The sequence below is a fragment of the Oreochromis niloticus genome, linkage group LG19 (assembly GCF_001858045.2).
Source record: "Oreochromis niloticus isolate F11D_XX linkage group LG19, O_niloticus_UMD_NMBU, whole genome shotgun sequence".
NCBI lineage: Eukaryota > Metazoa > Chordata > Actinopteri > Cichliformes > Cichlidae > Oreochromis > Oreochromis niloticus.
Genome location: NC_031983.2, coordinates 26,425,700 through 26,453,599, shown reverse-complemented (window position 1 = coordinate 26,453,599; position 27,900 = coordinate 26,425,700). Strand labels below are relative to the sequence as shown.

At 38.2% G+C, this 27,900-nt stretch overlaps 1 protein-coding gene and 1 long non-coding RNA gene across 5 annotated transcripts in view; one reads left to right on the top strand and one right to left on the bottom strand.

Moving 5' to 3' along the window:
- Window positions 1-833: 833 nt before the first annotated feature.
- On the bottom strand, window positions 834-27,183 carry tpo (thyroid peroxidase). Its single transcript, XM_013271494.3, has 9 exons — window positions 26,375-27,183; window positions 25,591-25,785; window positions 23,904-24,386; window positions 14,291-14,549; window positions 11,094-11,264; window positions 5,259-5,496; window positions 4,973-5,181; window positions 4,682-4,856; window positions 834-1,074 (listed from the first exon to the last, which is right to left on the bottom strand). The coding sequence occupies exons 1-9, from the start codon at window positions 26,519-26,521 to the stop codon at window positions 1,053-1,055; spliced, it is 1,899 nt and encodes a 632-aa protein (XP_013126948.2). The 5' UTR covers window positions 26,522-27,183; the 3' UTR covers window positions 834-1,052.
- The window catches only part of LOC112841736 (uncharacterized), a 55,658-nt gene continuing 46,589 nt past the window's right edge, over window positions 18,832-27,900 (top strand). For 2 of the 4 annotated variants that reach the window (XR_003215252.1, XR_003215251.1), the window contains exon 1: window positions 18,832-18,996. This is a non-coding gene — a long non-coding RNA (uncharacterized LOC112841736). The remainder of the gene's footprint in view (window positions 18,997-27,900) is intronic. The other 2 variants (XR_003215253.1, XR_003215254.1) reach the window with 2 other exon arrangements.

Genomic DNA, 27,900 nt, shown 5'->3' with positions numbered 1-27,900 from the left:
AGGATAAACTGTCATTAAATTTAAATTAAAATGCCACTCAGATAATTCTTGGCGGGTTCTTCATAGTGCAGAGATCTGCACTATGCTTTCTGTGCATGTTGGATGAGGTCACGATGAAGAGAGTTACATAAAGAATAATTAAACTTTTCACAGCTTTGTTTCATGGAATAAGCACGCAACAACTGTGCTGCTAGGTAGCATGCAAAGAGTTTTCTGTGTTAAGTGGCATCACACAACAAGGCAGACCGGTACAACCAACAAGTTTTTGGCACTCAGTACATGAAACAGGTGGCTTGTATGAGTCATTTGGACAGATTTCAGAAAAGGATGATATATATACGCTGCGAGGCTTCTTTTAAATACTCACATGTAACACTCCAGCTGCACTGGCTCTCCTTTAAATTCAGACCACTTTTTGAATCTGATTTTGGCCTTTAGAGTGCTGCATGGTCACGTGATCAGGGCCCTACTAGCTATGCATCACACTGAAGGAGACAAAGCTATTGCAACACTAGCACTCTCTCCGTCTGAGTAAAAAAACCTCATCTTTATGAACTTGCTTTAGTTTTTACATTCTAGCATTTTGTTTTGAAGCACTTTGTAATTTTTCTTGAAAGGTGCTTGGGACAGTGTGTTCAGGGTGTGTTACCAGGGGAAGGAGGCTGACTCACACACCTGACCTCCATCATCTGAATTCTTCCCTTTCGAGTATGTCTCCGGGACCAGAGCAGAGATCTGTGTGTGGTATGAGGGCAAATGAAAAGCTGCTGCAGAAACAGACTGCAAATAAAAACAAACACTGCAGGTGTAACGCTGTGTGCGTGGACCTTTATTATCACAGTGTTATACAAAAATTTACTTTTTTTCTTACCTTTTGTGAAATAAAAATTAAAAAACACATGCATGAAGAGAAATGTTTACATATATAACTACATAAATATTAGTATTTTTTCCAGAGTTAAATGTTGCAGATAATAAAATCAAAGAAAAATCAGTAATGTCATGTGAGCTTGATTATAAACCCATGAAGCAATTCCCGTGCTGTTGCATCGCTAACATCTTAGGGGTGATTCCCTGTAAAGCAAAACAAAAACATGGCGATTTTTTTTATTGTCTCACAGAACAATACTGAAACCAAATCACTGCAGTCAATCATAACGCGAACACCTCCGCTACCATAACTTTAAGACAGACAAGTATTGTTTTACTGTGCACACCCAACTTACCAGAGTAAACTGAAACTCATACGGCATTGTACGCTTTCTTGACAGTTATGAAAAATGTCACACGCAATATTTCTTTTAGTAGTTCAACAGTAGCGACAAACAATATGAAATTTTGTCCAGGAACTCGTGCATTAAGACACTCACTATTTTTAAGGCTGTGGAGCAGTTTACCTTATTATTTTACATCTTGTGTTTTAAATCTTGTCATTGTAATCCATTCAATCATATCAAATCAAATTCACATTGCCTTGATTAGAGTAAAGATAGCTTAAGATTAAACTAAGATGATGTTTATTGTACTTGACCTAAGCTAACCTGTAGCCACTTTAGTTAAAGCATTTGTTTAAAATGCAAGGCAATACAGCACGGAGACAAAGTATCCTTCTGTACTGATTTCTTACTGTATATTTGTTTGGAATTTTTTAATATCAAATAAGAGTAACTCAAATAAAAATAAAATGCAGCTTTTAAATGAAGATGTAATTTATTAAGGGAAAAATATTTCCAAACCTACCCGGCCATATGTGAAAAAGTAATTGTCCCCTAAACCTATTACCTGGTTCTGCTCATGGATGCCATTTTTGACAAGTCTCTTTTTTATTTTTGTTGTGTAAGGGACCCTGAACTAAGATAAGTGAGCCTGCAGTTCTTTAGATGTTTTTCTGGGTTCTTTTGTGACCTTATGGATAAGTTATCAATGCACTCTTGGAGTAATAAGTCTTGTAACCCTTTCCAGACTGATAGATGTCAGTGATTTTGTTTCTCGTCTGTTTTTACGTTTCTTCAAATCGTGAAATGATATATTGCATTTTGTTCTATTTAAAAGATTTCTTGGTTTACCAGGTCTGGCAGTTGTCAGGTGTAGGTGTGGCAAGTTAAACTTAACACAGCTTTCTAAAAATATTGTTAATCACAGTTGATTCGTGATTTAACTAGGTGGTCATTTACTTTTTCACACAGTGCCTGGTAGGTTTGGATAGCCTTTTTTCTCTTAATCAATAAGGTCAACATTTAAGTCATTTCGTATTTACACAAATTAGTATTGTCTGATATTAAAATTTGTCAGATGATCTAAAATATTGAAATGAGACATACAAAAAACTAAGAAATGAGAAACAGGGAAAATACTTTTATTGAGCATTAGGTGAGAAACTGTATACCTAAAACATAGTCTCATAAAAATTAGAAGATAGCAACTGATTAACTTAACACAAGTACAGGGTTAAAAATGTGACGTTGAAACAGCCTATTATCTATTAATGACTGACATAGCCACAGGGATGTTCCCCATTACGTTGTGAAGTCCTGTTTTAAAGGTTCAAGTTTAGCATTATGGTGATTACAGCAACCAGATTAGTTTGGTTTTGTTTGTAATCTGAAGTCACCTTTCTTGAATTAGAGGGCAGAGATCTAAACACCAGTATGAACAAAACATCAACAAATATTGTGAAAAAATATGTTGGGCTACATTAATGAGCTGCTGACCTCGGATTCACTAAACATAAAATTGAGAGTATAAGTTTAAATTAAAAAAAAAAACTGTTTGCCTTTTGGGTTTTGTCATTTATCCTGCAGTTTTCCTTTAACTCAGTTTTTCCTTATAAGTCTAACTTCATGTAGATGAGAATATTTTATGCTGTTTACATGCATAATAATAAGTGTGTATATTTTTAAATGGTCTATATTGATATACTTATAAGGGATCAGGCAAAATTCTACTATTGTGCATCCGTTCACAGGTTGGTTTTATTTGGAAGAGCCATTGGAACCAAGTTTATTTGATATCAGCTGTTGCCAACTGAAGAGGAAGCCAACCTGAAACCATTCATCATTTTTTCTGTCAACAATGCTTGAATACACTGATAGAACAGCTTAATAAAAATGAGCAAAGCGAGAACACCCTGAATGTTAAAGATGCCTGAGCACTGCTGACTATGAGGGGCCGTACAAGCCAAAATTCATTCTTTCACTCTCACACACATACATTCTTCTCTCACACACATATATTTTCACTCTCACATACATATATTTTCACTCTCACATACATACATTTTCATTTATGCATTCCTACATTTTGCTCTCATTTACATGCATTCAATATGCATTTAATCTCACAAATAATATATGTATGTAAGCAGAGAATGCATACATGTCAGAAGAAAATATATGTATGTGAATGAAAGAGTATAGTGGAAACGGAAGGAGTTTAATGGAAACGGAAGGCTGGGTGTCTGTACCGCTGTGATTGGCTGAGAAGCACGCGCGGGTCACTTTCAAGTGTCTGACAGCATGGAGGGGGGAGAAGAAACTCCAGTTCTTCAGCAAGCTATCGGGGTGTTAAGAAATATTTTATCATCTCCTGAAACGGTCGCATCGTTGTCCTCGTCACTTGATCGAGATGGGACGGGCTCAACTTTTTTTATGTGTGTGAGAGTGAAAATATATGTATGTGAGAGTGAAAATATATGTGTGTGAAAGAAGAATATATGTGTGTGAGAGTGAAAATATATGTATGTGAGAGTGAAAATATATGTGTGTGAAAGAAGAATGTATGTGTGTGAGAGTGAAAGAATGAATTTTGGCTTGTACGGCCCCTCATAGCTGACAGTGAGAGACGCACCTACAGTTTGTCACTGACAATCTATCAGTGTAAGCCTCCAATCAAATGAATCCTTTTGATCATTGAGGTGTAATGTTGATGGAGTAATAATTAATTTCTTGTGTATTTTACAGTAAGAACATCTTCTGAGAAACACAAACATTTTCCCAGCATTAAAGGAATGTGTTCAGAGAAACAAATACTGGAATATTTCAATTGTCTTCTTAGAATTACAAACTGCACAGACAAGATTTCAGAACAGAAAAATTCTTGAGTGAGTGCAATGTGCTTGCCAAGTTTTTATGAGTGGTGAGTAATTCTCTTATAATATTGACACAAACACCTGAACACATGAAGGAAAGTTTTTTTGTTTGTTTCTTTTTTAAAAAACAGACAAACAAAAAAACAATGACTGGATTTACAAAAAATGAGAAAACATTCTGTTCAGTGTGACAGCCTGAGAGAGTCCATGTTTGCAAGGTCATTTTTAAACACCTGTTATTTGTAATTACCTGGTTATACTTAACATAATAATAAGTGTGTATAAGCTTACAAGCGTATTGATACGGTCAGTGATATTTAGCAAATAGCTCAAACTATGAAGAAACCCTGCTAAGACACTTTACTCTCCTTTAGTACCAGCAGATAGCAGTAACGCTCCACTCAGACTGTAGTTCTGCACAAGCATTTACACCCTGCAAAATGGGGCATATCTGTGGTGCTCAACCAAATCCTACAAAGGTGGATCTGCATTATAAAGTACATTTCATTGTGAAACCCTCACATTAAGTACTGCAGGTAAATGGCGCTGCCAACAGATCTCATCAAATAGATAGTTCACAAATAGTTTACATACCTGTTACATTGTGGAGGTTGATTACACCATCGATTGCCCATGCAAACTATGACAGCAGCACCCTTTAATGTGAAACCATGGTAACAAGAGTATAGAGCAACCAGTTTTCCAGATGTAGAGGACAAGATATAATCTCCATTGTTGATCTGTTTAGGAAGGCCACACCGTTTTAAGTCTGGAATTGGGTAAATTTTTCTGGTTAATATGTGGCAGGAAAAAGGAAACCAATTTAAGGCAATGATTTTTTAAATAATAAGCAAAAGATTCGCAAACAATTTTTCACAGGCTGACCTTCTCCCATTTCCTCTTTCCAAGCTTCCAAATTCATTGAGGGTATCTGATCACAGGAGACAAAATGAGATGGGTACTTCCCAAATCTGAACGGATCAAGAGGAACTTCTGCTATGTCGCTATTCTCACAGATCAGATGGGATAGAGAAAATTTTAAAAGTTCCTCCTTCTGTTGCTGGGTAAACACACCATCAGCTTCCCACCAAAATCTGAAAATGAAAAATAAACAAGTTTCACTGAAGCCTTGATTTCATTTGACTGTTCAACCTAGACAAATCTTATGTACCTGTCACCATCACGGAGCACTTTCATCTGCCTTCCAATCAGGCAAGCAAAGAGAGGACCAGTTCTTGAGCCAGGCAAAAGCCTTTCAACAAGTCCTCCTGGATATACTTCGATGTTGTCGGGGTGTTTGTATAGGTCAAGTATTCTCTTAGCAACCCGGGAGTCTCCCACAACCAGTGACAAATCACCCAATGTCTTAATACGCTGCAATCCACAGAATTCCCTCCAATCATTGTATCCTGAAAAGGAATTTAAGCACAGTGTCATTTAAAAGTGAATATATTTATTTAAATTTGGATGTCTTGTCAAGAGTTCTCTTTATGAAGACTACGTACGGGAAGCTATTAAAGCTTAGCTAGAAACAGGGAGAAACGGGATGCCAGCTGTCCAAATAAAATCCATTCAGCAGAACTGCTAGAGCTCACTGCAGCATCTTTTCTCTGATTTCTCTGACACAAAAATGTTATCTTGACCTCATGAAAACAACCCATTGATTTAAAACTAAAGTCTAAGATTGTCTGTCTTGTTTTTAGTGGTGCACAAAGTTGTCTTTCTTATGTCGTATTTTGTACTTTTTAAAAAAGCTTTTGCTTACATTAATGCTGTATATGTCGTTGACTAGAAGTTAAAGACATATAAAGATAAAAATACAGAGAGAGAGAAAGGTAGCCTTGATAACCGTTTTACTAAAAATTCCAGGGAAAAGGCATGGTGCTTGGATATGAGATTTAGCGCAGCTGCACTGGAACTGCAAAAAGCTTTTTTCACATTGGTAATAACAATTCCCAAGAGTCTGATGTGTAAAGTCACTGGAGTTAAACTAGGAAATGCAAGGTTTTGGCACCTTTCAGACACAAAGCAATTCAAAATGCTTCGAAAGATTTAGGTACAGTAAAAAAAGATTAAACTTGCATGGAAAGTCAATAGAATGAGTTCCAAAAAAATAGAAAAAAGTTGACCTATGAGTGAGCACGAATGCCACAGGCTTTCCTGCTACAGGCATAGGTGCTCTGTTAATTTAAACCTTGTTTAGCCAGCACTTTTTAAAGCTTTCAATATATATTATTATGCAGCATTATATCACAAAATAAGCATTCAGTTTCTTTTCAAAGCCATTAAATATGAAATAACCAGATAACTTCAGGAACACGTTATATACAGATCAACTGTTGAAAATATTGAAAAGAATAGCTAAATTTCCAGTTTGTCAAACATTACTTGTGGAGCAATTAATACCTTTTAAATTATTTGTTCTCACTTTCATCTTACTCCCTTTTGAAGTTATTGCAATGCACTTTTTGACCCTCAGGTACAGCTGCTGTAGTTTAAGTAACATATTGTGTTCCAGACTGCACAGAATCAGCCTGTGCATATTTTCAGCCATTTTCCCTTTGAGATTTCCTGTCATGTAAAAAAGTAACTAAGTGGATGCTCGCTTCCCATTCTGTAGCTTTAACATTATTGCTAAATGCTAAAGAAAAGTACTGTGACCAAAAGGAATGAGAAGAAAAGGGAAGCATGTGGTGCAGGTGAGAGAACCGGGTGATATTACTTTCTGATTTCTTGAGTGGGTGTCTTGAGTGGGTGTCAGCTGGAAGAAATGCCAGACTGCAGGGCAAGTAAAATCCACTTGATTGATATGATTATTAAACTGCCTATCTGATTTAATTATTTATTAACTGAAGATGCAGGAAGCTCAGTGACTGCCGACCTATCCAGGATGTACCCCGCCTCTCTCCCTATGACAGATACTATAGATTGGTTCATTCATGGATGGGCGGATCCTGCTTAACGTGTGCTTATCACAATCAACCACTGCTGGGCTGCTATGGACGGTCAAATTGGTGCACTACTGAAGTCCAGCTTTTTGATTTGAGGCTGTTGGCAGAGGTGAAACATATCCTTTGTAGGCAAAAATTAAAGTCTTATCTTACCTCTTTAAGAGAGTAATATATGCCTTTAACGCATCTTAGCTGGATTACTGTAACATGTTGTATGTTGGAGTTAGCCACTTCCCTCTCACCTGTCTCCAGCTGGTTTAAAATGCTGTTGCATGTTTGTTAACTTGAGCACAAAAAGACTTCATTTTAAAGGTCCTATATTCATTTTTAAATCCTTAAATGGTTTTGTCTCTACCCCTCTGATCGACTTTACCCTTATACTTCTGCCCGGGCTCTGAGGTCATCTGACCAACTGCTTCTACATACGCAAAAATCTAAGTGGAATCTCAGACATAACAGAGCATTTTCTTGTGTATGGATAAACAAAGTCCTTTTTTAAATCTCTTTTCACATCTACACTCTTTGATTTTGACCCCATGTCAGACATTGACCTAATGTTTTGTTTTTTGTTGCACGGTGGTTGCTTTTACTCTGTGACAGGCTGGCGACCCCCCCAGAGTGTACCCTGTTTCTCACTCCACTGTAGCTGGGAGAGGCGACCATACTATCTATTTTTTATTTTTTTGTCTCCTCATTTTATTAATTTCTGTTTGTATTCTATACCTGTTTTGCTTCCAAATCTAGGCTACAGTGTACAGTTCACAAACATGCACCAAACTCCTGCCCCTTCTAGGAATACCCTCCATCACATGACTGAAGGAGATCGTGGGGCGATCGTGGCTCAAGAGTTGGGAGTTTGCCTTGTAATCTAATCGGAAGGTTACCGGTTTGAGCCCCGGCTCGGACAGTCTCGGTCGTTGTGTCCTTGGGCAAGACACTTCACCTGTTGCCTACTGGTGGTGGTCAGAGGGCCCGGTGGCGCCAGTGTCCGGCAGCCTCGCCTCTGTCAGTGCACCCCAGGGTGGCTGTGGCTACAACGTAGCTTGCCATCACCAGTGTGTGAATGTGTGTGTGAATGGGTGAATGACTGGATATGTAAAGCGCTTTGGGGTCCTTAGGGACTAGAAAAGCGCTATATAAATACAGGCCATTTACCATTTTTTATTTTACAAGTCACAGAGTACTCTGCTGTAAAATGAGCAGCATAAAAGAAGGTTAAAAACTCATGCTAGTTCCTCCCTACAGCCCTATCAGACCTCTACAGCTATGCAGATAGTGCTCTCTCACCTGGAAAACGAATCAAAAGATCATTTTTGCTGATTACAGCTCGCCCTTTAGTACAGTTCTTCTCCATGAACAAACTGTGCAACCACAGCCTGGATGCCACACGTTTTGCTTTTTTTCTGTTTTTTCTGGCACCCATGTGATTATAGTAGATGTGTCTCCTGTTGAGTAGAGGTGACCATTCTTCATATATAGCAACGGCTGTGGAAATTTGGCATGCCATTAAGAATAAAAATATCAGGAGATCAAATCCACTCTTTCCACCCTAACCCAACTCACCATACTCTCACTGACTTCCCTTAAGACACGAAGGGATCTAAACAGAACTGCACACAATAACATAAATCTAACTCTAGCTGCTATGACACTATTGAACTCATCTATCATTCTGCACTAATACTTCAAACCCACCTGGCTGTATAGGATTTTTTCATAGTGCTACTTTCTATATTGCCGTTTTCTTGTGATATTCTGTTTTTTTTCTTTCTTTCTCATGATGCCTCTTGTTTGATGAGTAGGAAATAATGTGTTTAAAATTCACACATTATTTCTTAGAGAAACTTAGAGAAATGCTCACAAAGCTACAAGACCATCTGCAAGAAGCTTGCCGAGAAGGTGACAACTGTTCGTGGAGTTGTTTGGAAGTGGAAGAAATATAAAACAACCATCGACAGACCTTGATCTGAAACTCCATGCAAGGTCTTGCTTCATCATTTTGAAGATGATTGTGAGAAAGGTGGTGGATCAGCCCAAAACTACACAAGAGGAGCTTGTCCATAATCTAAAGGCAGTTGGGACCACAGTCATGATGAACACCACTGATAAGACACATCGCACTGAGCACAAGGTCCACCTGCTCATGAAGGCATATCTACATGCCCAACAAGTTTGCCTGTTTGCCAGTGAACAGAGAAGGCTTTGAAAAAAGTGCTGCGGTCAGATAAATTAAACTTGAGCTCTTTGCAATCAATTTGACCCGTTTGACGTAAGAGAGTATGACTCAAAGAACACCACCCACACAGTCAAGTCGGGAACAATGTGCTTTGGGGTTGTTTTTCTGCTGCTTCAATGGACAGGTCCATGTACCATAAAATTGTGAAGAACCTCCTTCACTCTGTTAGAACACGATGGAAGAAGCTGAAGCTTTGAGTCACCAAACAGCAGCAAAGAAACTTAAAGGTTTTACAGAGTTTCTTTAGAGACGGATGGACCAAAATCCTGAGTTGTGTAAAAACCTGATGGCAACGTACAAGAAAGGGTTCACTGCGGTGCTGGCCAACAAGGGTTTCTCCACAAAGTAGTAGAGTAAATCGTGTTTTGTTTGGGGATTAAATGCTTATTTCATTCAATGACTCTCTCCATTAAAATAGAACTACCATAAAATTAGAGACAGTTCATTTCTTTCTTTTCTAAGTGAACAACCTACAAATTCAAATAGTTATTTTCACCGGTGTATAGGAATAGAAACTTTATCCAGACACTCACAGACTGTCAACTTTAAAAAAGATGCACAATAGATGCACAATATAAAGCACACAGCTTAATGCATGAAATCATGCATTAAGCTGTGTGCTTTATATTGATTACCAATCTCAGATAAAAAGGGACTTAACTTTCAAGCTATAGCTGCAGTCTTTTTTATACATGTCATAATGAACGTGAAGTTTTGTTTTCCACCACCTGCGTTCTGCCTGTCTGCTCTCTTTTTTGAGCTTTTACTAGCTTGGCGTTCCTCCATGGTGCCTTTTTTTTTCTTTTCAGGGATAACTTTGATCTTTGTGGGAGCAATGGCATTAATACAGTCAAAACTTTAGAACTGAAACGAGATCATTGACAGGAGCAGAAGGCAGAGCTGGCTTGGGCATGAAAGCTTAGGTAAATAATGCACAGGTGTTTCCGGTGATATAGAGCTTCATGATTGCCTTGGTTTTTATTCTCCTGGTGTCAGGAGAGACGGTAAGAAGAGAAAACACAGAAATGAGGAGAAAGGACAACATCAGTCACTGATCATGTTGTTTGCATACTTGGTGAGAGATTAAATAAATTTAATTCCCATACTGTGTTATTATTCCTTTAAATGAACACAAATAGCGTCCCAGAATCAGTGTGAAATGCCCTGGGATGCTCAGGGGAGTGTTGTGTTTGATTTGGATCAGCGTAGATAATGTTTTTGTGCTTATCAGGCTTTATGACTCATCCATCAGCTTTATAATAACAAATCAAGAAAAGCAGGATTGTTTGCCGGATTGCTTCTTCTTCTTTTTCTTCTTTTTAAACAAATACTAGAACTCATGTTGTTCTTATATTGTTAGTTTTGAAATTTCACTCCTATATCTACTTCGTCCTTGTGGGCCTACATACCACCGAGCTAAAAAGTGATTTATTACAGCACTGCTCATTCCTTATTGTCGACACTGTAAGGAACCAGGAAGCAACAAACTGCTGAGAGTACTCATATTAATAACCACCCATAACATATGTCTATGGTTCGTCAGTGGTGACTAAGAAACACAGTTTGTTGACAAAGGGAAGGACAAAGGAAGTGTTTGTTTGCTTGTTTTTTTAAACAGGGCATGGACTGGTTATTGTCACTTTGATTTGATGAGGATAATCTAAAGGCATTTGAATGACAGATCTGACTCTCAGCCAAGATCTCCAAAAGTTGATTCTGTTCATCTGGATGCTACGTACAGATGAACAGAATCAACTTTTGGAGATTTACTTACCTGGATGATTGAGCATGCATCAAGACGTCTCAGCCAAGATCTTACCTGGGAGGCCGTGATCTCGTCCTCTCTGCAGGTTCAGCGCAGCCAGGTCCATGTGCTTCAGTGTATCAAGGACCACCAGCCTCTCTGTTACTTCATCAGCCAACAGCATGTCTGTGCTAACAGCTGACGCTGCAGATCCAATTACGCCTCTCAGGACTGGTTCAATCCCCCCTAGAAACAAAAGCCTATTACTTATTTTTCCAGAGTCATTAGTTTTAATTATTATTTTTTTAGTTCATGTGTTGTTGGAGGTTGATGTTAAGACTTTGTATTTCTTTTTTTTCTCTATTAAAAAGATAATACATTGCAGTGTTATTAAACCGCAAAAACCTCATTCATTTTTTTGGAATACAGCCCGACTATAATCCAGGGGTTGACCACAATGACAAGAAAAACAACATATGGTTAGAAGGTACTGTTTTCTCTGGACTGGATGCTTTCATTGTTGCTGCTCAGAAATCACTCCCGGGCTTGGATTTGCTACCTCCCAGGAGCTCTCCATTGTCCAAACCATTTCTTTTCAGCAAATACAATGAATGGACTGTTGAGGATGAATACACTAGTTATCGTGGCAATACATTTTTATATGGTTTTATAAAAGTAATAAACATGGTTTTCAGTTGTAAGGCAACTGAACACACCAAGGAAGCAGCAAGGTAACCTCTTCAGCCACTGGAGGTCAGCAAAACATCGCAACTGGTGTCAAGTTATTATTTGAGGTAGCATAATCCATTTAAATGTGAGCCCAGCTGGTGAGGAGCTAAGTAGATCACATTTTATTGTTCAATGTCATGGGGTCAGGGCAGTAAAAATAATAGGATCCACAAAGTCAATCTACCCAGATGACATTTCTCAGCAGAAAGGTTGGTCCCACAGTGGAGACGCTCACTATGGGCCCCAGTCGGAAAAAGCAACACAAAGTTTTCTGGGTCAGTGAATCGCTGTTAACAGGTTTTTGTGCAGTATGGTTTTAATGTACTATAAATATTATTGTGAATTGATCATAATATAATATAGTAATATATTATAATATATTACTATTTAAAGCAATAGTATAGAATTTTTTGTTTTGTTTTTGTTTTTTGATTTCAAAAATGCATGTTAGAGTTTTAAAGTGGATCAAATATCTCTCAGTATTTTCATATTACAAAATATGAAATGATATTCATGAGAACCAATGACAACATTCTGACAACAAGAAAGATCGTGTTAACTACTTCAAAAGACAATGGATTAACGTATGGAATGGCGATGGCAAGTGGAGGTAGATCGCAAAAAAAGGACACTTTTCACAGTCCCGTTCTGTCAGTGCATCCAGCTCCATCCGTGATACACGCTGGATCTCCTCCAGTGTGTCCAAATGCCGACCCATCGACTTGTTTTTCATTTTCAGGAAGTGGACAAAGTTGCAGAGAGCCAAATCTGACGAGTGGTCCAGGTGGTGAGCGAAGATTCTGTTGGTGTGGGCAAAAATCAACTTCCTGTGTTTTCAGTTAGCTCTGAGCCAGCATGAGATGTCTTTCTGGCAAGCACTGCAGTTCAGATCGTTTCTTCTGAATGCTCTCCCTCAGGCACCTCGGGACATAACAGTCAAATTTGATACCGGCATTCTCACCCTGGAGGATGAATTTAAGGTGCACAGCCTGATGAAGACTAAGGGAAAGAAAACAAAACAAGCATACTCTTGATCTCACTTCTCACCTGATGTCCTCAATCCAGGTTTGGAAATTAATCATTTACGGAAAATTTGAGCTAGTTTGAAATAGATTAGAAATGTTTGATTTCCAGGATGAAAACCATATAGTATACATGGTTGTAACAGTATTTTCAAAAGCATGGTGCAGGAATGCTGGAAGCTGTCTGGACATGCCAGAGAACATGATCTTCAATGTGAATTTCAACTAAGTTAGTGTTCGAATTATTATGGATCTGTTTTTCTAGCACACAGCTATAAGCCTGTATGGAAATACAGTGAAAGAGTATTTTAAAGTAAAAATGAAAACACCTCAAAGTTTTGTAAGCAGGTCCAGAAATTCTGGTCTTTAGGATATGATAAAAGGTGAGTGTGTCACAGTTGTTCATCGATCCATCCATCCACTTCAGGTTATCCACTTCAACATCACAAGGGAGCTACATGTAGAGCCTATTCCAGCTATCAAGGGGGCAAGAGGTGGGGTGCCAGTCTGTCGCAGCATCAACACAGAGACTCATGCTCTGACTCATATCTACAACCAATGTAGAATCAGTCGTTAACCTAACCTCATGCATTTTTTGGGAATACTGGAGAAAGATAGAGTACAATGACATGAAGAGAACAGCAGAAAGACCGTGCGTGGCATTTCTGATTTGGTTGAGACTCGATGTATCATTTTCATTCCCAGCAGGCAAAAAAACTCTAAAAAACAAGTATACACAGCCTGAACCTGAATAAGCTGACCACTGAAGTATTTAGTGGCTAGAAAACAACATATTTTCTGAAGAATTTGAGAGATCTAATCCAAGTATGAACACTGAACCTAAATTCCCCAGTGGTTGTGAATACAGGTGGGAATACATATAAGTGTTGTAGGCTTAGAAAAGAAGCTAGTTGCAATATTTTACTTAATAATTTAGACAAAGCATATTACTCTTTTTCAGATTTAAAGACTTAATAAACATACAAATCCTATCTCTCATATAACCCAACACAATCATCAGAATGATTTACAATCTTCTTGCTGTTATTTAATATTGAAGAAAACAGTGAATAAAAGAAATGTGGCAAAACAAAATATATGCAAACGTCAGATAGCTAAGCTACACGGAAGGCGTTTTCAGTTAGTTTGACCCGTAATCATAATGGTCACAATACCAAAATGTTTTGCTGAAAAATGTATAACCTTGATGTTCTGGTCAAATTAAAGAATAGGTTAAAAAACATGAAGTGGCAATGAATAAAAAAAGGTCCCTACAGCCTGTACGATAGATTATTCTTGCTGTGAATGGGTGCACACTGTATGGCTCATTTTCTGGGTTTTTCATAGAAAACAAAAATTCCGATCCTGCTTGTGTGAATCTTTTAAACTGCATGCATGCAGCTGATTCTGGAGCTGACCTAAAAAGAGTATTTTTTTCTTCATCCTCCTCCTTTCTTTCGGTGTGTTTACTGTGCTTGCAGGATGTGTTATTGGTTTCCATTCTCATACGAGTGCACTGACCTTCTTTGACTATTCTCCATGGACTGAATAAAGTATTGTGCAGTCTCAAGTGGGGGAAGCGCTCATCCTCCTGGAAGCTCTCATTCAGTCTCCAGAGGATTGGGGAGATGGTTGCGTGGCCGAACCTGAATGCGGCTGTGGCGAACACGTTGGCGATAGAGGGGTCCACAGATGGATCGTACCCCCTGTAGGGACCAATGTAATGTTTAAAGGACTCTGGACCAATAATTTTTGGAACATAGTCTCTCAGGGTTATGATCTGGGAATCAAAAAAGAAAATGGATGGACATCAGAAAAAGGGAAAAAGCGCAAAAGATTTTATGTGTGTATCACCAAATTCTAAAATCTATACTGAGTTTGAATAGAAGCATACTTTACAAATAAACACAAAATATCCTCTTTGATGCCAGAAATGATATCTGTGTATGTGTATATACATACAGCTGAAGGAATCCCTGTAGGGTTACCAGTGAAATGTCTACTTGTATAAAAACCCTGGCTATGATTGCACACTTGTTTCTTCACAGTTCACTGCAGAGAATTTCATCTGTCCTCATCACTATTTATAAATGCCTCACTTCAGCACCTGAATCTCGACTCATGTCACAAGAGTGCAGCCCCACACACACAAAAATGCACGGAAGCCAACACATACATTAGTGAGATATCATCCATCATTTTTACATCAGATAGTTATTTATTGCAAAAGGAAGCACTGGAACCACACACAGTAAAATAACCAATTTGGATTTTATGCACATTTTTTAGATGAAATGATTAGAGCACAATGGGAAAGATGGAAAAACCAGGTATTCCCCTCAGGGTTCATGTGGCCTACACAACCTTCACCAGTACAGAATTTAGCAAGCCTAAACTCTGTACTGCCTAAAGAGAAAAAACCAGGAGAAAAAAGAAAAGTCAGAGAAAAGTCACAGTGACAACTAACACAAATTCAGCTCAAATTCATATAAAATGTTTTTATGAACTCAGGCCACATCACATCTGGAATTTGGCTCCTGGAGAAACAATTCAAAGAGGTTTTGAGCATGACAGAAAAGTAAGAAAAAAAAACTTTCCTCAGGTTCAAGACAAGAAACTGAAGTATCGACCAAGTACAGCACCCCAGTGAGTCACATATTACAGGATAGTAACCAGAACCATATATTAGACTACCAGTTACAGTCCACCAGTTACAGATCAGACAGGCTGATCAGCCATTACATTAAAACTATCAACAAGTGAAGTTAATAACATTCATCATCATATTAAACTGGAATGTGCTGCTGGTAAAACTACTCACATAAACACTGATGCAGACCGTTTACTCATTCCATGGTGACTCCAGCAGCCTCCCATAGCAGACACACGCAGATACAACACAAAACTGCTAAATAATTACTTAAAAAACAGGAAATATCCCAAGGTTTGAACCCTCGATCCACAGAGGGCCCACTTTACAATTCACAGGTCACAAAGGACCAACTGTCAGACACCTTAGTGGATCTCATTTCCAGGCCTCAATGGGTCAAAGCTGTTTTAGCAGCGTGAAGGCCACGTATACAATCTTATGCAGGTGGTTTCAATGTTGTGTCTGATGAATGTTAGGTTTAGTGTTCCATTTAATGAGCTTGTGCTTGTGTTTTAAATAACTTCAACCTTTCACACGCTTCATTTTATCTCCTTTACAACATGCCAGGCTTTTTTCTTTTTTCTTTTTTTGCTTGAAATGTATTCCTCACCTTCTAATTCACCCAGCTGCATTATAAGAAGAAGGCTCCTGGAAATGTAATCCATACTGTACTAGGGGTTAAAAGCTGGGATATCTTGGGACGGCCTTTGATTTTTCTGTCTTGGAGAAAGCCCCAAACCTTAATAAAAGTGCAGTACGGAATTTCAAAAGAGCTCCTTTAATAAAATAACAAGTAAATTTGCAGAATTATTTTCTAATTGCTATTGCATGCTGTATGATTTGCAGTTGAATTGAATTTTCAGATAATGAAGCTCATAAATGTGATGCTGTTCAACAGCTGAGGCTCTTACTTAATGGACTGAAGCACTTTAGGCGAAGCAGGTCTGGCGCTTCAAACTGTATGGGATTTTTTCCCTTTCTTTTTAACAATAATTCTCCCGCTATGTCTCTCCCACTTTACAACTAAATAGAACATAATGATATTGCCTCTACACTTCTGGAAAAGCAAAAGCCCTTCACAACTGTGCACTGTGATTGAAGTCAGAATGAAACCAGATGTTGTTAGCTGATCATTTCCTGTTTCCTGCAAATAATAGACTTTCTCTCTGTATTGAAATGGCTTCTGACCTTTCAGTCTGTTTGTTCTGCAAGTCTTGTAGAGTGATGTTTTCAAGTGGCTGCCCACAAACAGTCTACTGGAAACAAAGTACGGCTAGTTTCACCTGCCTGCTCCCCACTGTTTTCACTCACAGCCTGAGCTGCAGATTTTATGTTACTTTTTTAATACATGAGAAATATTTAATCATACAAAATAATAACGCAAACCTTTTTTTGCTGACTCGAATATAAAGCTGTTCATTAAGTTGTTTCCATATGTGACCTATTTAAGTGTTTTCTTCTAATTAGAGGACGGTGTGAGCATTTCTGGGTCGTTCTTTGATTTTTATGTCCATGCTAAAATGTGTAATCTTCAAAGAAATGTTTTCTGTATATACTTTAAACACAACCAGTCTCTGTTAATGTTGTAGCATACCTGGTGTAGGAGGAGCAACGCCGTACGAGAGCCACATGGTCAAAAAATTAAAACATCCGTAACATATTTACTCACATTCCTGTTGATGTCCAACCAGAAGAAAACAAATCTCTATTTTTATGCAGATCAATTAAATTAGATTATTTTTTAAATTAGTATTCCAGTACAGTTAGAATGGTGGGGGCAGTTGACCGATATTTTTGTATTGATAACTCTGACATAAACAGTGTAAGCCACAGAAACATACTACGTCCACAGGTATGCATCTACTGGCATCGCCTCACAGCACCAGCCTTAAAACACTACCCAGCCTAATTGCTACCTACCTTTGGCCTGAAAGTGGGTTTTTCTGTTAGCAATTACCGTTGTAGTGCATAATTTAAAGCATTAAAGTTGTGCTTTTACAGTGGCTTGTCAAGAATAATGCAAAACGAAAACAGCATTCTAAAAAACACTCACCCCGTGTGAGCTTGTTTGTTGGGAACAGCTGCTGGAGGATTTAAAAGTGGGGTGGAGGGGGTGGAGGGCTTCGTGAGAGCTGTTGGGATTCAACCATATGGACCGAAAACCACAACAAGGAGCTGATAGCTGCTGAAAGGACTGCAGTTAGATGCTTTTCCCCCCCAGAGGGACACAATTACAGCAAACTTCCACATTACAGGAAGACATTTCAGTGCTGATATTAAAGATCCTTCTCAGTGGCGCTGTTATGTATGCCTCAATTATTATTAAGAATTAGAAGTTAATAGCTGTGACAGGTAAGTTGTTTATACAAGTGTTACTGAATGGTTTCTCGAACCTTATAAAATTCATCTCGAGTGACCCTGTTTAGTTACTATCTGTTTATTTTGGTTGGTTTCTTTCTCACCTGATGTGTGATTGACAACGTTAATGACGCCTACATCACGTTCCAGGATTTTTATTTTGCATACAAGAGCTCACACTTAATGGAAATGAGTCACTGTTAACAAAATTAGTTTCATCTGTGTTTTTTCTGTGTTGGCTCCACAGGAAATGTCTACTGTGGAAAAAAGCTACGTTTTTTTTCTCTAATTAACAACTCATTAGACTGAAAACTTGATTAACCAAAAACATTTTTACCAAAAAAAGGCACAAAAACTTCACCAGTTACTGAAAATGAGGATGTCTGTGAATAGTCAGATTTACTTAGGAAGGTTTCACAATTAAAAGCTGGTCCAAATAATAAGGAAAGGTGGGTCTTTATTACATCTTTTACCAGAGGATCCACTGGACTATCCGTCATGAAATGAAATGAGATAATTACTGCTGTAATTCATGAAAACCGTGAACAAAACAAAGTGGTGCAGATCATGTAAATCTTAAATATAAGCGTGTTTTCTATTTCATAACCTGCTGGTGTGTTTTGTGTTTTCAAAAATATCCTGTTAAACCCAAAGCTGAACGATGAACATGATGCTGCTGTAATAAAACCTGCTACTTGTCCAGTTGCTGCCTTGCATGAAGAAAGTAGAGGTTAATAAGTTCTCTAAATCCAGATTATACAGCGTACTAACTGAATGAAGTGCATCTATGTCATGGTCCTGGGTCTTATCTCTTGCAGGTCTGTATTTAGTCCTTTGAGAATATTTTGTCCTGGTGATTCTGACTTTAACTTTTCTTCAGTTCCTTGTTTGACGATTTTCATTCCCTTTCGTATCCTGTCTGTTCTAGTCTCATCTTTGTGCTCTGTCTTCTGTATGAAGTCTTTCTTGTCTCTGTGTTCGTTTCACTCAGTCTTTTTTTCAAGTATGCATTCCTGCATTCTGTTACTTCCTGTTTTATTTTGATACTCTCTCTTCTGTTATATTCAGTATTGCTTCCCTTGTCTCATCAGTTAGATTCAGTTCAGCTGTGTGATTTTCCCCCACGCATGTCCACTACCCCAATCACCCCCACTCTCCCTTCCCAGAGTGTCAGTTCACCTTCCCTCTGCACTTCCGATGTCCCTTCAGATCAGCTGAGGTAGGTGATGGCTCTAAATAATTTTACATTGTTTGTAGAAATCTTAAACAAGGAAAGGAGAAAGGAGTTGCATTTGATCATGAAAAATAAACATATTGTTTTTAGTTTATTATTTCTGGTATATGTTGCATTTTTTTTTTTTTTAGTCCAATCTCTGGAATGAAATGATATTTTCACCAGTTGTCCTCAGGAAGAGTATCTTGGTATAAGGAAAAATGCATATTTTGTTGTCCATCTTCTGGACTTCGGGGTTTCATGTATTTCATACATGCATTATACAGTCTAGTGTAAAAGCAGCCTGATCCCCTGAAGTCCTGATGAATTTTCCTTTACACGTTTCCTTTCACTTTAAATAATTATTCGATCACAATTTAGCAACTCCTAATCCAGGACTAGATGGTAGATGATGATATTTACTAGAGCTGGGAGATGCTGTGATGGTGACTCATTTGGACAATGATTAATTCATAATGATCTCATCCTACCTTTCTTCGTGAGTACGTTCTCTGATTCAAACACTAAGAACATTAATCAAACGTCAATTAATCACTGGTTGCTCCAACATCAGTTAACATCAAGTAGTAAACCATCACCCCAGGTATTTACTCAGTCACTTTTAATTACTTCAAAGTTACTCCATCAGTATCAAACTGTTGCTGTCAAGCCTCATACTTTCCCAATTCTTGTGGGATTACATCTTCTACATCTGAAAAAACAGATCACCTCTCCAGGCCTTGATAAAAACAGTCAACAAATCTTTCATGTATTAAAAGGTGCTTGTAGTTTAGTTTTGAATTCTCTTACTTTTCCCCCAGTTTTTAAATGTATTTGCTAACAATTCAACTTGAACTTGCTAGTGTTTTTATCTGAACTAATCGTCTACCGGTACCAGGCAATAGAGGCCACATTTTTTGTCCAGTTCTTCTATGGAAGACTCTTGAGAAATAAAAAATGAGCTTCTGTACTACTTTAATTCTTCATCTCAGCTTTGATATTTTTTTTTCTCCTCCTTTTGTTAAAATAGATAACGTTACACTCTGCTGGTTTGCAGGCCGGTCAGACTAGACAGTCCCTCACTTTTCACTCTGCTTCCAATACAGGGATTTTCCAAGCTGGTCATGGTCATAGCTTCAGTATGTAAATCCTTTACCTGCCTTTTATGCTTCACCCTCCCAAATTATTTAAAGAACCCTTCCACCTTAGGCCATCTCTTTTTAATATTGTAAATCTCTTTCCCCCAGCATTGTCCCTGAGTCACCTGAAAATACCAGTTTCTAATCCACTGCTGTAGTCAAATGTCAGCACCCAAAATCTGACTTATTTTCCCCTTACTAATAAAATGTTTGGGGAAACTTTAAGATGGCGCCAGGGTCACCGCTCCCCTTCAGTATAAGCAACAAATCATTTGCATTCAATCATAAAACATTTTCTTCATTATTTTTCATGAAGAATGAACACACACTTCTTTCACCATTAATCGCCCTCTGCCTGAAGCTGAAAGGAATAGTCCAATCAGTCATTGTAGAGCACAACGTGCCTGCACCCAACACCACTGAGAGGGTCACAGTTATTTTGAAATAGGCTCTTTTTATGAAATAACATAGAAACTGATGTTTTTCCAAGCGTTTGCTCACAGACTGGTTATATGATAATGGCTTATGACTTGTCGCTCTTTGACACAGTTGTTCGGCTTAGCTCTGAAGCTTGGCCTACCACAAAACGTGTGATCTGATCTTTAGCAGTAGTGAAAAGTGTATCTATTGGATAATAAAGACAAATAAAAATAAAATAAAATGAGAGAGCCATCATAGCTGTGATGCCGTCTGTTATTTGATTATCGAGAACCTATAAAGAAAGAACAGACTCGTATTTTGTTTGGAGCAAAACTGAGGAAATGTAGCTGCTTGCATTTCCTGGTTGTTTCTGTGGACTGCAGGGACACACTGCTACAAATACACTGGCCTACCCACTGAACTGGTCGGTTTCCAATTTGAAATCAGGCAGATAATTAACAGTAATTATTTGGGGGCATGTTTCTGCACAAATTAATGGTAGCTATGTTTCTTAGTGCTGGGCAAGATTCTTACAGTAAGCTTTAAAACAACTGCTGGGTAAAGGTGTTGACTGGAAAAAAAATTAACGTGATTCACGTGATAATTTTCTATTGTTTTGTCTCTAGCGACTACAAGCAGAAACTTGCAAATATATATAATATTAATGTGAACATGTTTAAGATAAAATGGTTCCCTGCAGCCAATTTAAACCAATTTATGGGCTTAGGAGTTGCAGTTTTCAGATATGAAAACTGCAGCTTCACCAGCAATGACAGCAAAGCAGGGAATTCTATGGCTGGTTGATCCTCACAGTCATCAGACTTAAAACAGCAGCTGTCAGGGTCGGACAACTTCTGAATTCATTAAATCAGCAGAGCTTTCCCCATAGAGAAGGCTTTTCACTGTTTATCTTCATAATGTCTCGTTCAGCTCACAGAGTGAACTGTCATTCTTATACATGGTGCTAAAACAAGAACTCCATCTTCACTTACTGTAAACACCACAAAAAGCCACATTGCTGAAGATCTCACACGCTTCATCAACCCTAACTCAAGTTTAATTTAATTCTCGACCTCGGAAATCGAACAGTTGCTGCTTTGCAGCTGTTAGTAATAACCTCAGATACTACTGCAAAAAGACTTATTGAAACAATGCTATAGTTACAGGGACTTAACAACGTTGAAGCTAGATGACGATAATCAATTAAATTACAGGCACGTCATAAAGACATAAATGTCTCGCGTAATTTTCTTTTTCCAAATTCAGACAAAACTGTAGTTATTGAGTTCTCAGAAACATGGATTCTAACAAGATACCATTGGGGATGGGATTACCTTTGCCACCAGAAACACAGTGAGGAATCTTGGAGTGATTTTTGATCGGGCGAAGTCAACATTCATCTTAAGAAAACAATGCAGGACTGCTTTCTTTCATCTGATCATTGAAAAGGAGAAAATCCTTTAAGTGATGTTGAAAATTTAGTTTGTGTTTTTGTTACTTCTTCAATAAGGTCTTGAATAATTAGACTGTGGTTGACTAAATGCAGACTGGGAGGCAGAGCCTTCAGCTTTCAGACCTCTCTCCTGTGGAACCAGCTCCCAGTTTGGCTTCAGGAGACACACACCCTCTCTGTTTTTAAGATTAGACATCAAGGTTTCGTTTGTGATAAAGCATAGAGTTGAGGCTGGATCAGGTGACCCTGAGCAATCCCTTAGTCTCACTGCTACAGGCCCGTACTGCTATTGTACCTACAGTGTCACTTTTATATTTACTTTAATGTCAGATAGAATTAAAATGAAAAACAGTAAATAGAGACAGTCTTATCTAAGACAGTTTTTCTGCCTCTTCTGTAGGGATACAAGATTTTTTCTTTTATTTAGTGTAAAAAAAAAAGGTTATAAGTTTCTATACTTGTAGATTGTCACAAGCAGCATACATGTCGTGTGTTGTTTTTCTGTATGGCTGCAATTTCTGTGCATCACAGAAATACCAGAGTTCATTTTCTATGTGCACAGCAGCTGCAGACACAATACAGTCAATGCTGTTATAACCTCGAGTAACTTCAAATGAAAAGAATCTCTTCTTTTCTTTTATACGTCTCATTCATATCAGCTCGTCCACGTAATTGTGACACACTCGCATCTGCAGACTCTGAAATCACTGTGCTCATAAATGCTAGATTAGTTTGTTTCCCCTCAGGCATCATTTGTGTTACTCGGTAGAAGCTTTATAGCTGCGAATCACAGTGGCTTTTATTTTCATCATATTCCGCGTTTAATGTCGTAGCTGTGCTTATCTAACAGTGCTGGTGATGGAGGACAGTATGTCCAGATTTTAAAGTCTAAAACGCCCCACTGCGTGTGAGTCCATTAGAACTTTAGTTGTCTTGCCTTCACACAGATTAGAGCACAACCTGCATTTCTTTCTTTTCTAAACCATCCCTCTAAAATTTGATCTTGTACCCTATTTGAAGTTTTTTCAAAGGTTAGCGTGCCTGTGAATGCAAACAGTGCTTCTTCTGTGGTAATACTAGGCAGTTTTTTTTTTAAATGTAAACAAGCACTCACTGTTAAACATTAAATTGCAGAAACTGAATTATTTTTGTTTTCCTTGAGGAACCAAAGATGCAAAACTTAAAGAAGCTTTAGGGTGGGACAGGGGTTTGACAAATTTTAGATTTAGTTTTAGATGACTAAAATCACTATTAGCCTACTTAAGAAGTTTATAATAAAAACAAAATTGGCAAAATAAAAAGTCACACAGGCCTGGAGACGGTTGGCAACCACTGGTCAACTAGGAAAAATTTCTTTACCGGTTGACGAGTGGCTGCTGGAAGCTGCTGACTATCAATCTCATGTGAAGGCAGGTGAATCTGGTCACAGAGAGGGTGCTGTGACACCAACCTTCCTGTGACTGCTTTGGTTACTTGCAGATTACTGCAGTAAACTGCAGTTTGCATGGGAGATGCTGACTCGTCACAGGTACTTGCAAAGTAGTCTAGAAAGTGCGATGCAACCCGGAAATAGAGTTCACAGTGCTGAAAGATCTTTAGCCTTTCTGCTGCAGATTGCTGCTACATTTCAAAATGTGCAACTTTTATCCTGAAGATGACAGATTGCAGACTTTGCATAAATGAATCTGAGCAGAATCCAAAATATTAGCTAAATGAATTCATCAAATTAATCAGTCTAATTACCTTTGTGTGTGCCTACTTGGGTGCTAGTAAATTAACATTTTGGATACTTTCTTTGAAATTCAGTAGTTTGTTCCATGAATTACATGAAATGTCAACTGAAACTGCAATTTTTATGCCACTTTTTAAATCTGATTAAATAGGGTGTGGTTGTCACTTACCTGGTGCAGTGCTCCTATAATCTTACGAGTCTCTTGGTATATCATCTCTGGGCTCCAGTGACCGTTTATGTGTTTCAGTGCATCTGCAATCCGATTGTGTTCTCTGAGCCACAGCGTGTGCAAACAAGTCAGAGGCAGACCTTCGCTGACCCGGCTGTCTCCTGCACTGAAGCATTCAACTCTTTCTCCTTGCAGATCTTGGTGGCAGGCTGATGGCAGCTTGGTTACGAATGGGAGATAAGGCCTTCCTTTTGGATCTTTGAATCGGTCATTGACAGCAAGTTTTCCATTACGGCCAGGAAGGTCACGAAGGAAGCTCTCCAGCTTTTGATTGTGGCCATAGACAGCAGAAGCATCAATGAATGAAGTCATGGCATTGAGCTGTTGTCGCTGCAGGGCTTGTCTTATACCAGACTGAAAATTGACAAAGCAGTCTGATGTGGAGCGAAAAAATGGCATACAGCCTTGTAGACCATCATTCATCTGCAGAGAGGGTAGAATCATTTACTGATCCAATCCAACTTTATTTATATAGCACTTTTAAAAACAACAAAGTTGACCAAAGTGCTTTCCAATAATAAAACAGAGATAGCAGTTAAAAACCATACATTAAGCATACAATGAAATCAATAAACAAAATAAATACATAATTGAAAAAGAAGATAAAGATAAATCAGTGTATATATTAAATATTAAAACATGAGTAAAATAAACAATAAGATATACAATAATAATGAATAAGATTAACAAAGTAAAAAGATTAAGAGTGACCAACAGCTGACTACAAACTGACTCTGATAATACTCCGAGAAAGCCTTTGAAAAAAAGTTTTGTTTTTAAAAGTGATTTAAACATTTCAAGTGTTGGGGCCAACCTAATATGGAGGGGCCGTTTGTTCCACAGTTTGGGGGCCACAACAGCGAAAGCTCGGTCCCCCCGGTGTTTCAGTTTCGACATGAAACTGATCATTTATTGCTTCAGTTAAACTTTAAACTACTGCTGATCTACCAAATGTATTTGTTGTCGTCTTTGTCATGGAATTTTAAAGGCCCAGCTCACATTTTGAAAAGTACACGTATGCAATATAAAGCAATGCCTTCTCATCCCAGGGTGAAAGGTAGTGTCAGTCAGATGTCACCTGAAAAGTATGATGGCATTAAAAAGGTCTGACTGGGCTCCTGCTAATATTAAAGGCAGTTGGAGAAGTCTATAACTCTGGGCAGGTGACTGCTTGTCATCTAGCTAGCTGTAACATCTATGCATGGTGTGAGATTTTTCTCATGCACTCGGTCTCCAGATAACCATGGCTTCCAGTTTTTTTTCCATAGTTTAAAGCTAGCTGTCATACATGTTTACAGTAGCTGTTTAATTTATTTCAAGTACAGAGGGTCCTATAGTACAAACAGGCTTGGTGACAAGAACATTACCACCATGCTGTTGAAATTTTCAAACAAGAGAATGCACAGCTCTATCCATCAACCACCACCAGGGAGTTCACAGCAACAGAGATTTTAAAGTTTGTTTGTTTTAATGTAAATGGGGTTTCTTGGGAAGTACTACAAAAGGAACCTATTAGTTTGCTATTTTATGTATTTAAATATGTGATTATCACAGGATCAAACTGGGTGAACTTCATTGGGCTCAATGAAGCAACAAAAATAAAGAAAACGTTGGATGCTCTGTTTACCTGAATGGGAAAGCACGGATGCACATTTTCACACGTTTTTAGACAGTCCACATCTGACCCATCAGTGCTGGTGCTTTGAGGCGTCAGGGTTATGTCATGGGATATATACTGGCCCCAGTCCACCAGCAGCTGAGAATAGGAATCATCTTTCCATTTAGAAGCACTTGTCATTATTTCCCTGCTGACTGTCCGGGCCTGTAGACAAAGCAGGATTTGTATTTTGTAGTTCTCAAGTAATGCAACACGTGAAGTATCAAGATGTTGCTCACTCACTGTGAGTCAATAAGAAATGAAATATTAAGACTCTGAATTATTATCTGAAACACTGTAATAAATTTCAGCAGTCAGATATGGTGGTAAACTGTTGGCTGGATACAAGTGATGCATATTTGATGAGTTCTCCAACTAAAGACCCTCACTCTGTGTAATGAATGCATAAATTAGGACTGAAATTCAATTCAAGTGTGAGCAAAACGGTTTCATCTGCTTTTTGGAAGAAATGATGTTTATCCACGTGATAAGAAACCAACTCTTTTTAGGTTATGGATGTAGTGTATGCACTAGATACAATATTTAAATGTGCTTCTAATCTATGTCATCTTACACTCTCCTGTGCTCTTCCTCAATTGCTGTGGACTTTATCTGTTGTGAAACAGGTGAGGAAAAATAAATGAAATGCTACATTAACTCAGGGTTTTGCAGGGCAAGCCGGCTTCATTTCTACATTTCTGTAATTTATCCACCAAGACTTTTGTGTCTGTTGGACCGGTATTTTGTAGATTACCGGGGAAAGTTGGAATCCATTATGGAGCCGTTCTGGGTTCCAGCCTTTTGGTTCGCTCTCCCCGTCTTCGTATTCAGCTGGTAGCCATCTGACCAAGGCGGTGTTGGCTGCTCCCCAGCGAGGATTTTGCCTGACAAAGAGAAACATGAAGTGTGTCCAAAAATACTGCCATGCAAAACTGTATAACCCTTACTGAAAGCAACATCCAGTTTTCTGGATTATTAAGGTTTAAAATGGTGCATTCAGTACATTCATATAAATTAAATGTACAGAAATGACAGTTTCTGTTTTGACAGTTAGTTTGTGGTTATGATCCTGTGAGAAACATCATCTTTGCTGCACATTGACTGAGTGCTTATGTCTTGATTTATCATTGCAACAGCATCATTTTCTTATTCTTAACTGATGGTTTAAAACCAAAAAGGATTGCAAGAAGCTGTCATTTATTTATTTATTTTTGTTGCCTTTTGCTGCCTCGTCAAAAGCTGGCACACACATTACACATGAGATAACTTATCAGCTGACGGCTGACAAACATTTCATAGTTCCAGCTTCTTGATTTGAGAATTTGCTACTTTTACTTTTAATTAGACATCACAAGTGAGGGAAGATCTGAGAAACCAACTGATAATAAATGCTCATAGGCAAAGCATACCCTCCTTTATCATCCTCCTATACATGCATGGTCACCATAATTTACAAAATTAACATTATGACAATATTAAGACTGGTGTCAATTGCTAGTTTTCAATCTCTTTAGGAAAGTGAAGTAACAAGGAGTCACCCCTTTTTTGGCCATTTAAAAAAAAAAAAAAAAAAAAAAAAAAAAAAAATCCGTGTTAGTTACTTCAGCATGCTCCACTTTTACACCATAGAGGGGAAAAAACATATTTGCCACATAATTCCGTCAAAACCGCTCAAAAGGGATTAAAATCACAAACATTCTTTAGCTGTCCAGTCAGCAGAAATGAAGCTGAGCAGATGGATGAGTGTTTTTTGTTTTTTAAATAACCCCTATGCAGGGGCTCTAAAGGGTAAGTTTATCCATAGAGAGCAAGACTGCCTTGCACCAAGCAGAAAATATACTCTTTAAAGCTGTAAAGTGGGGTGTTTAAAATGGGCAAACTATAGGCTTTCACATGCTTTTGAAGTCGGACTCAAGTGGGCAGTGGAGGAGTTGAAGTTTTTGAAGGGGTTTAGGTTGGGAAGCAGGTTCACCTGTTCCCCCGTGTGAGGAAGAGATCGTGGCTCGTGTTGCATTTCAGTAATCACAAGAAATGAGAAATTATCAATATACAAATTATTCATGAATCAACATTTGAAACTTGACAGGTACTTGAATATTCAAGAAGTTTGCTCCCAAGTGACTGGTTCAGGTTGAGAAGTCCTTTATTAAAAACAGCACGCAGTGAAGTGAACATAAATATATTTCATTAAGTTTAAAATGATGCTGATGATTATTTATGCATTTATTTGCCACCTGTATGCATCGAAACTATCAAAACAGATAATGGCTTTTCTAATCC